The sequence below is a fragment of the Ostrinia nubilalis genome, chromosome 19, assembly GCF_963855985.1.
Source record: "Ostrinia nubilalis chromosome 19, ilOstNubi1.1, whole genome shotgun sequence".
Lineage (NCBI taxonomy): Eukaryota > Metazoa > Arthropoda > Insecta > Lepidoptera > Crambidae > Ostrinia > Ostrinia nubilalis.
The window spans coordinates 139,495-154,145 of record NC_087106.1 but is presented as its reverse complement, the minus strand read 5'-3'; the positions used below and the strand labels follow the sequence as shown (position 1 = coordinate 154,145).

Sequence of the window (14,651 nt, the reverse complement as noted above, 5' to 3'; positions counted from 1 at the left end):
CCCACCAAACTCAATGACAGGGGGGCGCTACCATCGTTCAACTATATGGTTTCCAACATGGCAAAAATCTGAACCAGCGATCCGGTATTGACGGTGGCGCCCCACTGTCAATGTCATCGACAGGACAGTCCAGTATTTTGGAACTATAGCATTTTGTAGCATTCTGTCCACAGATTCTGTCAGTCGAGCTGTCAAAGTCAGCGGATTTTGACATCTTTGACATTTCTTAGCTTGATGTCGTCTTGTGGTGACTGTGAATGTGGCAATTTTAGTTGAATTCTTTTAGTTAATTACAAAACAATGCCTAAGAAGAAGACTGGGCAGCGCAAGAAGGCGGAGAAGCAGAAGCTGCGGCAGAAGGAGATCCGCAATGCGCGCGGTGTGGTGGACCTGGCGCAGCACCCCTGCAACCTGCCCATGGAGTGCGACAAGTGCCAGAAGTAAGCGCTCGCTAAATACCACGCGACTCACGGTTATTCTCTGCTTCACTTGTATTCATAACAAAAGTAGGGCTTTTAATGAAAGAATGAATAAGATTAATATAACCTTCCAGAGGTTATTTGAGATCTTTTTATTTTGTCCTTTTCCCTACATAAATGAACATCCATGAAGTGTTGTAGGTACACAGGCTGTGTGCATTGTGGCAGAATATAGAATTTTTGTTTGTAGTTATTGTGGACAGTTAATCAGAATAATTATGCACCTGTAATCTTCTTTCTTTTTTATTTCAATGTTAGTGTAGGTAAATAACAATGCTTGAATGTAATATGAGCTATACCGATTTTAAAACATGTATCGTTCTCACTGTCTGTGCCTAACATTTTTAAACTATGTTAATTTCAAATAAATGATTATGATTACCGGATGCCCAAACAAGTTGATCTAATCCCTAATTGATACAATTGATTATGATTGTTCATAGAAAGTGCTGTCGATCGATTAATACTCACGACTTCGGTATGAGCATAATATGTTAATATTTTGTTAGAACAGTTTGACCTTAAAGTAGTGACTGAGTTTCTTTTTGCTTCTTCTCAGCACTGGCGCATTTATTTTTCTCATTGGACAGGTAGGGTTAATACTGGGATGTGTAAAAGTGATTTTTAAAAGCCTACTTGCATAAATGAGTTTTATGAGTTTTTTTAGTGAAAAACGTAACTAGCAACTGTCCTTTATCAATGAGGGCTATCGTTTTAGCGCTCACCAGTTAGCGCCACTGTAGAGTAAGGTCCTGTCACTTGCTAGTAGCGAAGACAGTGGCACCAACTGGTGAGCGCTAAAGTGGTAGGAGGACTATCGCATTTGCACTCATCAAGATGGCGCCACTGTAGAGTAAGGTCCTGTCAATCGCCAGGGGTGCCAACTGTTAACCTTCGGCAGGCAACACTTTTTTTGTATACGTAAAAGGCAACAGGGGTGACCAGTCACCCCACAAATATAATTTGAAATAAAATAGCTTTGTAATGAAAAATCAAACTTATTAATGATTAGATCTATTACTTTGTTTCATTATAAAACTAAAAATGCTTTCATATAACAGTTTGCATATTTTTAATAAATTAATTTTTAACATAAAGCACAGTTAAAGCAAATATCTTTTCGATTTTCAGGGCATGAGGGTAGTAGACATTTTATACGAAATGTCATAACATTTTTGTTCAGTTTTCTTTGACACAGCATTCACCTTGCCTGCTTCTATAACTTTGCTGAAGGTGCACTCTCAGGAGGTCCCTAGTTCATATTTAGAATGCACTGCAGACCCACGATACCCCTGGCGATACCCCTGGTGGTATCGTGGGTCTCGTTAAAGAACTACACTTCAGACCCACGATACCCCTGGGAGTAAAGTTGGCAAACGAGGACCGGCGCGGGCGCGGCGGGCGGGGTGGGGGGACGCACAGTGCACACGGCTAGTGCAGTGTTGTGGAATACCTCTATGAATTCTAAATTGATTTCATTGAACATGCAATAAAATGTATATCGTTAAAAATAAAATAACAACAATTCATACCTAATACTACGAATAAAATTAATTAATAGCACTTATAAAATAACTTTTTGACTTTAATTATTTATTTTTGTTCTGATACTTTAATCTATGTTATTTGATGTGATAAAAAGATAATTTCATCTACCACGTTGTGTGTGACAATGATTTAAATGAGTAGTTTGCCCTTGGGAAAAAAAAGAGACTGATATTATCAATAATTTATATTTATTCACACAATATTAATTTTACGCTATATTTTAATTTTATGAAGTGAAAATAAAGTTTTTTTTAACATTACAAAACTTCTCCTGTAGAGCAGTTTGTATGGGAAATATAACCAGTTGAACAGTTGCGCAGTTGAGCAGTCTAGTTGAGCAGTGGGGAAAAAAGGAATTTACTACGGTAAATAAAAGGTACCAGGGTAACATAACCTTATGGGAGCTATTATCAAATTCTTCTTGGTTGACCCGAGAAATAAATATCCCATCAAAAACAATACTTGTCAAAAAAACCGAGTCTCGCAACTCAGTTGTTCTACGGTAAAAAGTTGTGAGATCCATGTAATACCAAGTCCAGGCCAGGAAATCTTTAACGTTTTACATAAATTATTGACTTGGCCATCGCACTAAATAATTTAATTTACACGTGTTTTCATGCGATGGCCAAGTCAATATATTTATGTAAAACGTTAAAGATTTCCTGGCCTGGACTTGGTATTACATGGATCTCACAACTTTTTACCGTAGAACAACTGAGTTGCGAGACTCGGTTTTTTTGACAAGTATTGTTTTTGATGGGATCTCATTTCTTTTTGTATTTTGTAGACAGCAGTTATGTATCTAGAAAACTGGACCGAAATTGAAAAAATTTACTCGACTTGGCGGTTGCACTACCGTGCCCCCAAATATTTTAGTTTTTCCTTGATTCATACACCAAACACTACCTATATTCCAAATTTGAAGCTTCAAGGTCTGCTAGAAGTGCCTTAGAATTTTGATGATCGATGAGTCAGTCAGTGAGTCAGTGAGTGACAAAATTAAGAAACTTTGACCCGTTATAATTCTTAAACTACTGGTTCAAATTGAATGAAATTTGAAATATACCGTGTCTTTACAATGCCTGCATGGTTACTGAAAATTCAGTCTTCTAGTTTAATCCACAACGAAGTTACAGGGGGTCGAAAATGGCCTGAATTGCTTCGAGAAAAGGATGGTACGGCCGTGCCGCTTTTTTGCTCGACTTGGTGGGGGCACGGCAGTGCCCACAGATGATCACAAAATAGCTCCTTTATGGTTATGTTGCCCTGGTACTTTACCTGATACTACGTAATCATTATACGAGTATGTAGATATGAATTGCTGTTATTTTATTTTTAACGATATACATTTTATTGCATGTTCAATGAAATCAATTTAGAATTCATAGAGGTATTCCACAACACTGCACTAGCCGTGTGCACTGTGCGTCCCCCCACCCCGCCCGCCGCGCCCGCGCCGGTCCTCGTTTGCCAACTTTACTCCCAGGGGTATCGTGGGTCTGAAGTGTAGTTCTTTAACGAGACCCACGATACCACCAGGGGTATCGCCAGGGGTATCGTGGGTCTGCAGTGTTTAGAATGCCATGTGTAATTGCTCTATAATTCTCGCATCTCTCGCAAGAGTTACTATATTTCGTCGAGGTGCTTGACTCCAAGGTGATGAAACCAAGAAGACCAAACATGTCTGTTCTTACATAGTAGCACATTTTGTTTGAATTGTGCTAGTAGAACGTCATCGTCGTAACAATTTTCGCTATTGGAAATAAAGTATTCCTCCTCCGACTGAACTGAGATTATTGTCTTCAATTTTAGAAATCTTATTATCATCTGAGCAGCGTTTATCATAGGAATTGACATCAGCAAGTCCATGAAAGTATTTATCGATTTGATCATCCGAAAACAAAGCCATTTTTACTCCAAAACCAACCATTTACTTTAGCAACACAAAAAAATAAAGTATACGTAAAAGGCAACAGGGGTGATGAGTCACCCCAGCAGTGTCAAAATATCAAAAACATGAACCTAACGCGATATGTTGACGCATGCGACTGATAGCTCTCCCTCCAATGAAGAATGTTCACTAATTTTGTTTTTTAGCTTTCTGTATTCTCTGTTAAAAATAAAAAATACACGTGAAAGAATTATTTCGATACGTCAATTAGTTTCCAAGATATTGAATTTTAAAAGTGCGGGCGGCGGCCGGCCCGCCATTTTATGCGCGTGACATCATATTACAGTGACTGGCTCATATTTGTATGGGTGGAATCTTGCAAGCTGAATTAAGACCCACTTCCAGGCAACCGATTAAGCTGAAATTTCGCAAACACATGTGATTTGGATGACCATGCAATATTATGATGACATGGAGCTGATCTGATGATGGAGCTGGAAGGTGGCCATAGGAACTCTATAATAAAACGACTTAAATGCATCGAGTTTGGGCTCGTTTGTTTTGTATTGATGAGTATTTTAATTCTAATAGTAATCGGGGTCTAATGATGGAGCTGGAAGGTAATTCGCAATAAAACGACACAATCGCATCAAGTTTGGGTTTGGTTCAATTTTAATTTCTGTGATGGGTCTGGGTGTTAATATGTATAATAAGTTTGTATTTACAAAAAAAAAAAAATTAAGTATGTTTATATCCGTTTTCTAGTGAGCGGACGCTGTGAATGTACGTCACACGGGGTCACGTGACCGTCGGCGGGACTCAATATTTAAGCGAACTTTGAATGCCTATAAAATCATAACTACTGGGTATTTTTGAATGAAATAAAAACTAATGTATTTGTAAATGTAAAAGCTTAACTGTAACATAGGTTTCAAGTGATTTTGCATACCTAGTAACATTCTCAATTAGAGAATAGACCAAACGACAGAAAGACACAACAACTGCAACTGAACGTATGAAGACTTTTTTGAACTATTGGGGTGACTGGTCACCCCTGTTGCCTTCCGAAGGTTAAGTATAAAAACGATAGCCCTTATTAGCTTATGAGGTTGTAGCACGAAGGTTGTTGTGTCCCAGGAAGCAGAAGAGCCGCGCGTTCTGCTACTTCTGCGGCGCGGTGCAGCGGCTGCCGGCGTGCGCGGCGTGCGGCAAGGTGAAGTGCATGCTGAAGGCGGGCGACTGCGTGGTGCGCCACGCCGGCGTCTACACCACCGGGCTGGGCATGGTGGGCGCCATCTGCGACTACTGCGAGGCCTGGGTGTGCCACGGCCGCAAGTGCCTCACCTCGCACGCCTGCACCTGCCCGCTCATGGACGCCGTCTGCCTCGAGTGCGAGAGAGGTGCGTGCCGATGTTGATAGAACACTTGTTGACCGAATTTTACAAATTAATAGACCATAACTTTTTAAAAAAATAAAACCGACTTCAAATGCGTGAACACAAAAAAAAAACTAAAAATTAAAAATATTGCGTATAAATTTTCCCCAATTTTCCACCCTTGGGGGTGAAATATTTTCTTCAAATTCGCATGAAACCACCCTTTTAATAATACCTATTCAACAAAAAAATAATCGTTCAAATTGATTTATAATCGGCGGAGATATTGCGTATAAAAAAGTTCATCCCCAATTTTCCACCCTTGGGGGTTGTTTTTTTTATTATTAAATTTAAATGGGACCACCCTTGAGGTATTACCTATACGCTGAAAAAAGATTTGTTCAAAGCGGTTCATAATTGGCGGAGTTATCGCGTAACAAACATAGAAAAAAAAAAAAAACATACGGGTCGAATTGAGAACCTCCTCCTTTTTTTGAAGTCGGTTGAAAAAAATTAAAATGTATGCTAAATATCCGCGACTTAGTAAAACAAACAACATAAAACACAGTATAAAGATAGCATCAGAAGCTAGTGGCATTATCCAGAATCCTGTATATTAATCTTACTTACATTATAATCATCGGTCATTTTGTATGCGCAGGAGTGTGGGAGCACGGCGGGCGCGTGTTCCGCTGCTGCTTCTGCCAGGGCTTCCTGTGCGAGGACGACCAGTTCGAGCACCAGGCCTCCTGCCAGGTGCTGGAGTCCGAGACATACAAGTGTGAGTTACTTTTACATATTTCTCAAATTGTAGCATCATCACCATTCAATTAATTTTTAGTCTGCAATCTGTATTAATTTTAACTGTGGAAACTTTGCTGATTTCTGTCCTATTTTTTGTGTGATTATTTGTCTGTATATGAAAATTGTTTGTTTCCCTAATATAAATAAATAAAAATAAAATAAAATAAAATCACTGGCGAGGGATGCTCTCGACACCCCCACTCGGGCGATGACGGAACTCCGCGGCTGTTTTAGAGGGCGCAGTTCATGATATGCTTCGTCTTATGTTGTAATATTATGTGTTCTTGTTTTCAGGCCAATCGTGCAACCGGCTGGGGCAGTACTCGTGCCTGCGCTGCAAGACGTGCTTCTGCGAGGAGCACGTGCGGCGCAAGCTGGCGCGGCCCGCGCCCGACCGCCGCGCCGCGCCGCCCTGCCCCCGCTGCGGCCACCCCACCCACGTCACCGCCGACCTCAGCGTGTCCAGTGAGTGCACACTAGCCCCCCCGCCCGCCGCGCCGCCCTGCCCCCGCTGCGGCCACCCCACCCACGTCACCGCCGACCTCAGCGTGTCCAGTGAGTGCACACTAGCCCCCCCGCCCGCCGCGCCGCCCTGCCCCCGCTGCGGCCACCCCACCCACGTCACCGCCGACCTCAGCGTGTCCAGTGAGTGCACACTAGCCCCCCCGCCCGCCGCGCCGCCCTGCCCCCGCTGCGGCCACCCCACCCACGTCACCGCCGACCTCAGCGTGTCCAGTGAGTGCACACTAGCCCCCCCGCCCGCCGCGCCGCCCTGCCCCCGCTGCGGCCACCCCACCCACGTCACCGCCGACCTCAGCGTGTCCAGTGAGTGCACACTAGCCCCCCCGCCCGCCGCGCCGCCCTGCCCCCGCTGCGGCCACCCCACCCACGTCACCGCCGACCTCAGCGTGTCCAGTGAGTGCACACTAGCCCCCCCGCCCGCCGCGCCGCCCTGCCCCCGCTGCGGCCACCCCACCCACGTCACCGCCGACCTCAGCGTGTCCAGTGAGTGCACACTAGCCCCCCCGCCCGCCGCGCCGCCCTGCCCCCGCTGCGGCCACCCCACCCACGTCACCGCCGACCTCAGCGTGTCCAGTGAGTGCACACTAGCCCCCCCGCCCGCCGCGCCGCCCTGCCCCCGCTGCGGCCACCCCACCCACGTCACCGCCGACCTCAGCGTGTCCAGTGAGTGCACACTAGCCCCCCCGCCCGCCGCGCCGCCCTGCCCCCGCTGCGGCCACCCCACCCACGTCACCGCCGACCTCAGCGTGTCCAGTGAGTGCACACTAGCCCCCCCGCCCGCCGCGCCGCCCTGCCCCCGCTGCGGCCACCCCACCCACGTCACCGCCGACCTCAGCGTGTCCAGTGAGTGCACACTAGCCCCCCCGCCCGCCGCGCCGCCCTGCCCCCGCTGCGGCCACCCCACCCACGTCACCGCCGACCTCAGCGTGTCCAGTGAGTGCACACTAGCCCCCCCGCCCGCCGCGCCGCCCTGCCCCCGCTGCGGCCACCCCACCCACGTCACCGCCGACCTCAGCGTGTCCAGTGAGTGCACACTAGCCCCCCCGCCCGCCGCGCCGCCCTGCCCCCGCTGCGGCCACCCCACCCACGTCACCGCCGACCTCAGCGTGTCCAGTGAGTGCACACTAGCCCCCCCGCCCGCCGCGCCGCCCTGCCCCCGCTGCGGCCACCCCACCCACGTCACCGCCGACCTCAGCGTGTCCAGTGAGTGCACACTAGCCCCCCCGCCCGCCGCGCCGCCCTGCCCCCGCTGCGGCCACCCCACCCACGTCACCGCCGACCTCAGCGTGTCCAGTGAGTGCACACTAGCCCCCCCGCCCGCCGCGCCGCCCTGCCCCCGCTGCGGCCACCCCACCCACGTCACCGCCGACCTCAGCGTGTCCAGTGAGTGCACACTAGCCCCCCCGCCCGCCGCGCCGCCCTGCCCCCGCTGCGGCCACCCCACCCACGTCACCGCCGACCTCAGCGTGTCCAGTGAGTGCACACTAGCCCCCCCGCCCGCCGCGCCGCCCTGCCCCCGCTGCGGCCACCCCACCCACGTCACCGCCGACCTCAGCGTGTCCAGTGAGTGCACACTAGCCCCCCCGCCCGCCGCGCCGCCCTGCCCCCGCTGCGGCCACCCCACCCACGTCACCGCCGACCTCAGCGTGTCCAGTGAGTGCACACTAGCCCCCCCGCCCGCCGCGCCGCCCTGCCCCCGCTGCGGCCACCCCACCCACGTCACCGCCGACCTCAGCGTGTCCAGTGAGTGCACACTAGCCCCCCCGCCCGCCGCGCCGCCCTGCCCCCGCTGCGGCCACCCCACCCACGTCACCGCCGACCTCAGCGTGTCCAGTGAGTGCACACTAGCCCCCCCGCCCGCCGCGCCGCCCTGCCCCCGCTGCGGCCACCCCACCCACGTCACCGCCGACCTCAGCGTGTCCAGTGAGTGCACACTAGCCCCCCCGCCCGCCGCGCCGCCCTGCCCCCGCTGCGGCCACCCCACCCACGTCACCGCCGACCTCAGCGTGTCCAGTGAGTGCACACTAGCCCCCCCGCCCGCCGCGCCGCCCTGCCCCCGCTGCGGCCACCCCACCCACGTCACCGCCGACCTCAGCGTGTCCAGTGAGTGCAGACCCTACGTAAAGTAAAAGCTCATTTATTGCCAACAAAGAAAAAAAAGGGAAGAAAATCGGCAAGACTTGGAGCGAGATAAAACGCGAATCGCAAGACCGAACGCGATGGAGGACTGTGTGGACGCCCTCTGCCCCATCTAGGGGACATAGGACGTTAAGAGATTGCCAACAAAAGGTTGACACAGACAGTTTTTCCAGCAGTTACTGCACTAAGCTGTGCTTGTGTAGCGTTTTGCAATGTTATCTCATCTGCTATGTGAGTGAACGTTGAACCGGTACGCGGCTCTGCCAATGCGTGCCTGTAATATGAATTCTGTTGCTATCGTCTCCAAAAAGATATCGACTTATTAGGTTCAGTCATTTTGTGTTCGTATAAATAATATTCTGAAACAAAACAGACCAGACTCTTCCTGGAATATGCACGTATATCTTGCGCGTTTCTATTTAGGCGTCATGTATACAGTCGTGGTCAACTAATTAGGGACGTTATATGACTAAAACACAAGACCGTCTCTCCAGTCCGAAAAAAAAATCTTCACGAGGCTTTGTCTTCCTTCTAGGCATACCTACTTTCTGTGGTTTCATGATTTTGAAATAAGCCACTGCATCGTAGATTCATGTTTTTGGAACATTTCAGATGATCTGCAATTTACCGGTATGGCCATCCACACTGATAAAGATTGATTATAACTTAGCGCATTGTTGCTTTTCTTTCAGCCCATTACCTTTAATACTACTCGCTGGGGGTTAATGCTACTAGCTTCCGTGGGTTTACCCTTGAGACCCCACAAGTGACCCCTGGGTGGTGCCAAATGAGTAGCCAATTTCCGGTGGTAGGCGTCGGCCGAGGCTGGTCACCACCCCCCAGACTAAGCCGCACCGCCAAACGGTGTTATTACACCGTGTTCCGGAGCGTGTTTTGGGGAAGCCGTTCGGGAGTATGGGTCTGAGCAGTTGCGTGGATCGTGACATTGCCGTTCTGAGTTAAACGGGGTAGTCGCATCGGGCGCCTGATTCTGGAGGCTAGCGGGATCCGAAGCACAGTGCACCGCTGGCTGACCGCAGGAAGTTGGGGGCCCAAGTAGCTTGCCAGCCACACGTGAAAGGCTGCCCCGCCACCTAGCGAAAAATCCCAGGATGCTCCACCTTGCCGGTTGGCGACCGGACGGGAGGACCAGGTGGCCATCCCTGGGGGGGTTCGGGCGTCCCCGCGGTCTCCAGGTCAGGCTCTAAGCGGTCTGCTATCCCTGTCTGCCTCTCCAGGCATACATGAAAACGCCTCGCTCAACTGCCATACTCCCTCCACTTATTCACTCTCAAAATGATACACAAAAAAAGGAAAGAAGTTAAACAGCGGTTGCACGTCCTCCCACTCAAAGTGCACCTCACCAACATACGAGGACTGCACTCCAATCTCTCTGCAGTCCACCACCACCTTGAGACTGAGAAACCGCAGCTGCTGTTCCTCACTGAGACGCAGATCAAATGTCCAGCTGACGCAGCGTACTTGCTCTACCCTGGGTACACATTAGAACACAAATTCCATGCCCGGGCAGGAGTCTGCATCTATGCTCGCGATGACATTTGCATCAAGCGTCTCAAATGCCTGGAGGTTCCTGGATTCTCTGTAATTTGGGTTTTGGTGGACACAGGCCTAGAGAAAATACTCTATGCCTGTGTCTACCGTTCGCACAGCGGAGACCTTGAGACAACCCGGCTGTTCGACTACCTCAGCCAATCAGCTGATAAGGCTTCAATGCACACCATCAGGAATGGCTCTTTCCATACCAGGTGACCGACCACGCTGGGAGAGAGGCACGTAAACTCGCTCTGACGCTGGATCTCTCCCAATTGATAGACTGTGCAACCAGGGTCCCAGACGTCGACACTCACACAGCTAACTGCCTTGACCTTCTGCTGACATCTGATCCAGACAGATATTCCATCCTGGTTACTGCTCCTCTTGGAACTTCTGACCACTGCCTGGTGAAAACTGTATCGACATACTCCCCATCCGATCGTGGCCCTTGTGGAATAAGACGAGTATGGCGATACAAGTCAGCAGATTGGGACGAGATGCGTCAGTTTTTCGCATCTTTCCCTTGGAAGCCGGCATGCTTTTCTTCTCGAGACCCAACGAGTTGCGCCGATGCCATAACTGAAGTTATACGCCTGGGTATGGAATTCTTCATTCCTTACTCAGACGTCGCCTCAGGTAGCAAAGCTCGCCCTTGGTTCGATGCTGATTGCCGTCATGCTGAAGCGTGTAAGCAGTCAGCGTTTCTGGCATGGGCCGATGCTCGAACGCGCGACTCACCGGACACTCGCAATCTGAAGAAAGCCTACAACCAAGCCTCCAAGTCTTGCAAAAAGGCGTTACGCAGGGCTCGCTATGATCATATTGGACGCATTGGCACCAAACTTGCTTCTTACCCAGCCGGGTCCAAAGCGTTTTGGTCCCTTGCCTTGCCAAGGCCATCCAATCAAACTTCTGTCGCCCCAGCCTGCCACCACTGCTGAAACCCGATGGCTCACTGGCTCACTCTGCTGAAGAAAAGGCGAACCTTTTTGCCACCCTGTTCGCTGATAACTCACGTCTTGACGTCGCAGGCAAAACGCCACCCTCATTATCCCCTGCCTCCTTCACCATGCGTGAGGTCCGCATACGGCAGAGAGAGGTTTTAAATGTCTTGCGTTCTCTTGACGTAAATAAAGCCAGTGGACCCGACGGAATTCCGGCAATTGTCCTGCGTAACTGTGCGCCGGAGTTGTCTCCTATTCTGACACGCCTGTATCGACTCTCACTTGAGACTGGACTAGTCCCTAAATCATGGAAGCTTGCAAACGTACAGCCCTTACCTAAAAAGGGCAGTCGTGCTGACCCAACTAATTACAGACCCATCTCTGTTACGTCTATACTCTGCAAGATAATGGAACGTGTCCTCAATGGCCGAATCCTGTCATACCTTGAAGAAAATGACCTACTCAGCGACCGTCAGTATGGGTTTCGGTATAGTCGTTCTACAGGTGATCTTCTCGTGTATGCCACACACTTATGGAGCGAGGCCATTGAGAAACATGGTGAAGCCCTTGCCGTTTCACTGGACGTATCAAAGGCGTTTGACAGAGTCTGGCACGGCAGCCTATTAAACAAGCTTCCATCTTTTGGAATCCCTGTTGGCTTGTGCAAATGGATCTCCGATTTTCTTGAGGGACGATCAATAAGAGTAGTCCTTGAGGGCTACACTTCTAGTCAACAACCTATTGACGCTGGCGTCCCTCAGGGTTCGGTGCTGTCTGCAACTCTTTTTCTACTGCATATCAACGATCTGCTCAAACCCGGCACCTTTGGGTACGCAGATGACACGACAGTGACAGCCAATTATATATCCAACGCAAAAGCCAACAGGCGTGAGGTCGAGTCTTGTCGTGAGTCCTTAATTGAACGCTTAAATTTGGCCCTTCAGGATGTCTCTGATTGGGGCGATGCCAACCTGGTCCAATTTAACGCGTCAAAAACACAGGCGTGTCTGTTCTCCGCAAAACGAAGTCCATTTCTTATGGCTCCAACATTCCGAGGTGTGCCTGTCAAAATCACCGAGCGACTGCAACTCTTGGGCATTGAAATGTCCAGCAAGCTGAACTTTGGCGAGTACATCGAATCCATAGCGAAAACTGCTGCCAAAAAACTTGGTATCCTCTCGAGGGCAAGGCAGTACTTCTCCAAGAAGCAAAGGCTGCAGCTTTATAAAGCACAGATCCGACCTTGCATGGAATACTGCTGCCACCTCTGGGACGGCTCTGCCAAGAAACATTTGGCTACTTTGGATTCGGTGGAAAGGCGTGCCAGAAGACTTATCGACAGCCCTACCCTTGTTGAAGCGGCGCTCCAGGAACTTGACCATCGCCGTAAGGTAGCATCCCTATCGGTTTTCTACAGGCTACACTTCGGAGAATGTGCGAAAGAATTACACGAATTAATTCCACCAGCCCCCTTCCATCATCGGGGAACCAGACGCAGGTTAGCGTACCATCCCTATATTGTTGACATTCCACCAGCTCGCACTAAGCGTTTCGATGACTCTTTTATAATGCGAACAGCTAGGGACTGGAATTCGTTGCCTGCTGCTGTCTTTCCCGAAAACTATAATCCGGGCCTCTTCAAGGCGAGAGTGAATAAGCACTTACAGGGCAGATATGTACCATCCTAGACTGCATCCCACTTAACATCAGGTGCGATTGTGGTCAAATACCTGCCTTGTTATGCATAAAAAAAAAATAATAATAATAATAATTTGATGAGTTTTTAACTCGCAAGATAAGAATATCACTTTTCAAATTGACGCCGAAATTACAAATGAACAGAATAAAAGTTATTACTTTTTATTTTTTTTAATTTAGAAGGAAAAACTTAAGCGTCCCTAATTAGGTGGCCAGACCGTCTGTACCATAATTACCGATTCATGTGATTTGATTAAGATTTTTTATTAAGTTAGTAAGTTTTTTTTTGTTGTTATTGTATTCTATAAATAGAGTACTTGATAGTCAATATGTTTACAAAGTAACAGTCAGTAATATCGAATGAAGCTCACAATAATAGGATATGAACACTTAGTATTGCTTAGTATTCTATCTGTCCCTAATTAGTTGACCACGACTGTATATTTAAATCAGCGATGTGTTGTTGCAGCGCGCACGCACCGCTACGGGCGCCAGGGCGTGGTGCAGCCCGACGAGGACGGCGACGCGGGCTCCTACTCAGGTACTGTTCCCTGCCATGCCTATCATTAACAGCTTTTCGCAGTTCGTCGCCAAAACGCTTGAAAGAATTGCTAATCACTGACATTATTTAAATTCCCGTGGCGGTATCGGTGTGATCTTCCAAGACTTATCGTTTTGATTGTTGCCCCACACAACAGGAGACTACGACGCGGCGGAGGGCGGATACTCATACTCGTACTCGGATTCGGAGGAGGACGACTCGGACGAGTCGGGGGAGAGCGGCTCCGAAGACGAAAGCGACGACTCGGACGCCGCCGGCGCTGCGCCGTCCAACGCCGCCTAGCTCCCGCGCGCTTCCACGAGCGACACTCAAACGTCACGACCGACTTTCTTTACACGTCTTTCTGATCGTAGTAGACCCTAAAGTACTAGCTAAACTGTTGAGAGCTTTCTACGCTGCTTAGCTCCACTCTGATCGAGCCCCGTTGGCTAAGCCCGATTGCGATCGGTAAGTTTCGGGTGTGGTCGCGGACGGGACGCTCTTTACAGGTCGCCGTGTCGTCGCCGGCCGATGTGGCTCAAAGTTGCAATTATTTACTTCTCAAGTAATTTGTATATACGGTTTTACCTATTATTTACACCAATATCTATTTTGTATTGTAATGGTAATAAAATAAACTAAAATAAAAATACAACAATTTTTATTTCTTAAAAAGTGTAGTCTCCCTCAATTTTACAATTTTCTCCTAAACGGTGAGTAGGTAACTCTGTCTATTACCTGTTCACGCTTAAACCTGATCCAATTTAGATGGGCTTAATTTGGCTTAATTAGTAGATAATTTGAGACACGAGGGAAAATATAGTAGGTATCTCGATATTTTGAAAAGGAGGCGCGCGTTTTCTGTGATAGACCCATTCGACTCGTTGTTTATTTATTTGATATTAGGACAACCAACAAGACAAACACGCATACATGGAAATGAATTACTATAACTAAAAGTGTTTAGTTGTAGTTAGGGATGACGAGATTAAATGTATTTTAAACAATAATTTTTACAAACGCAAAATGTAAATAAATTTTCCGAAGTAGCTGGTACCTGCGTGAAACGGAACGAATCGATACAGCTTCAATGTTGCCATAAGAATAGCTCTAATAATTTTAGTAGTTTTTCTGTGGAGCTCTACAATTTCATCG

At 48.7% G+C, this 14,651-nt stretch overlaps 1 protein-coding gene across 1 annotated transcript; it reads left to right on the top strand.

Moving 5' to 3' along the window:
* Positions 1 to 202: 202 nt before the first annotated feature.
* LOC135081002 (calphotin) lies at positions 203 to 14,148 on the top strand. Its single transcript, XM_063975723.1, has 6 exons — positions 203 to 440; positions 5,056 to 5,318; positions 5,956 to 6,075; positions 6,393 to 8,723; positions 13,425 to 13,496; positions 13,654 to 14,148. The coding sequence occupies exons 1-6, from the start codon at positions 301 to 303 to the stop codon at positions 13,797 to 13,799; spliced, it is 3,072 nt and encodes a 1,023-aa protein (XP_063831793.1). The 5' UTR covers positions 203 to 300; the 3' UTR covers positions 13,800 to 14,148.
* The last annotated feature ends 503 nt before the right edge of the window (positions 14,149 to 14,651 follow it).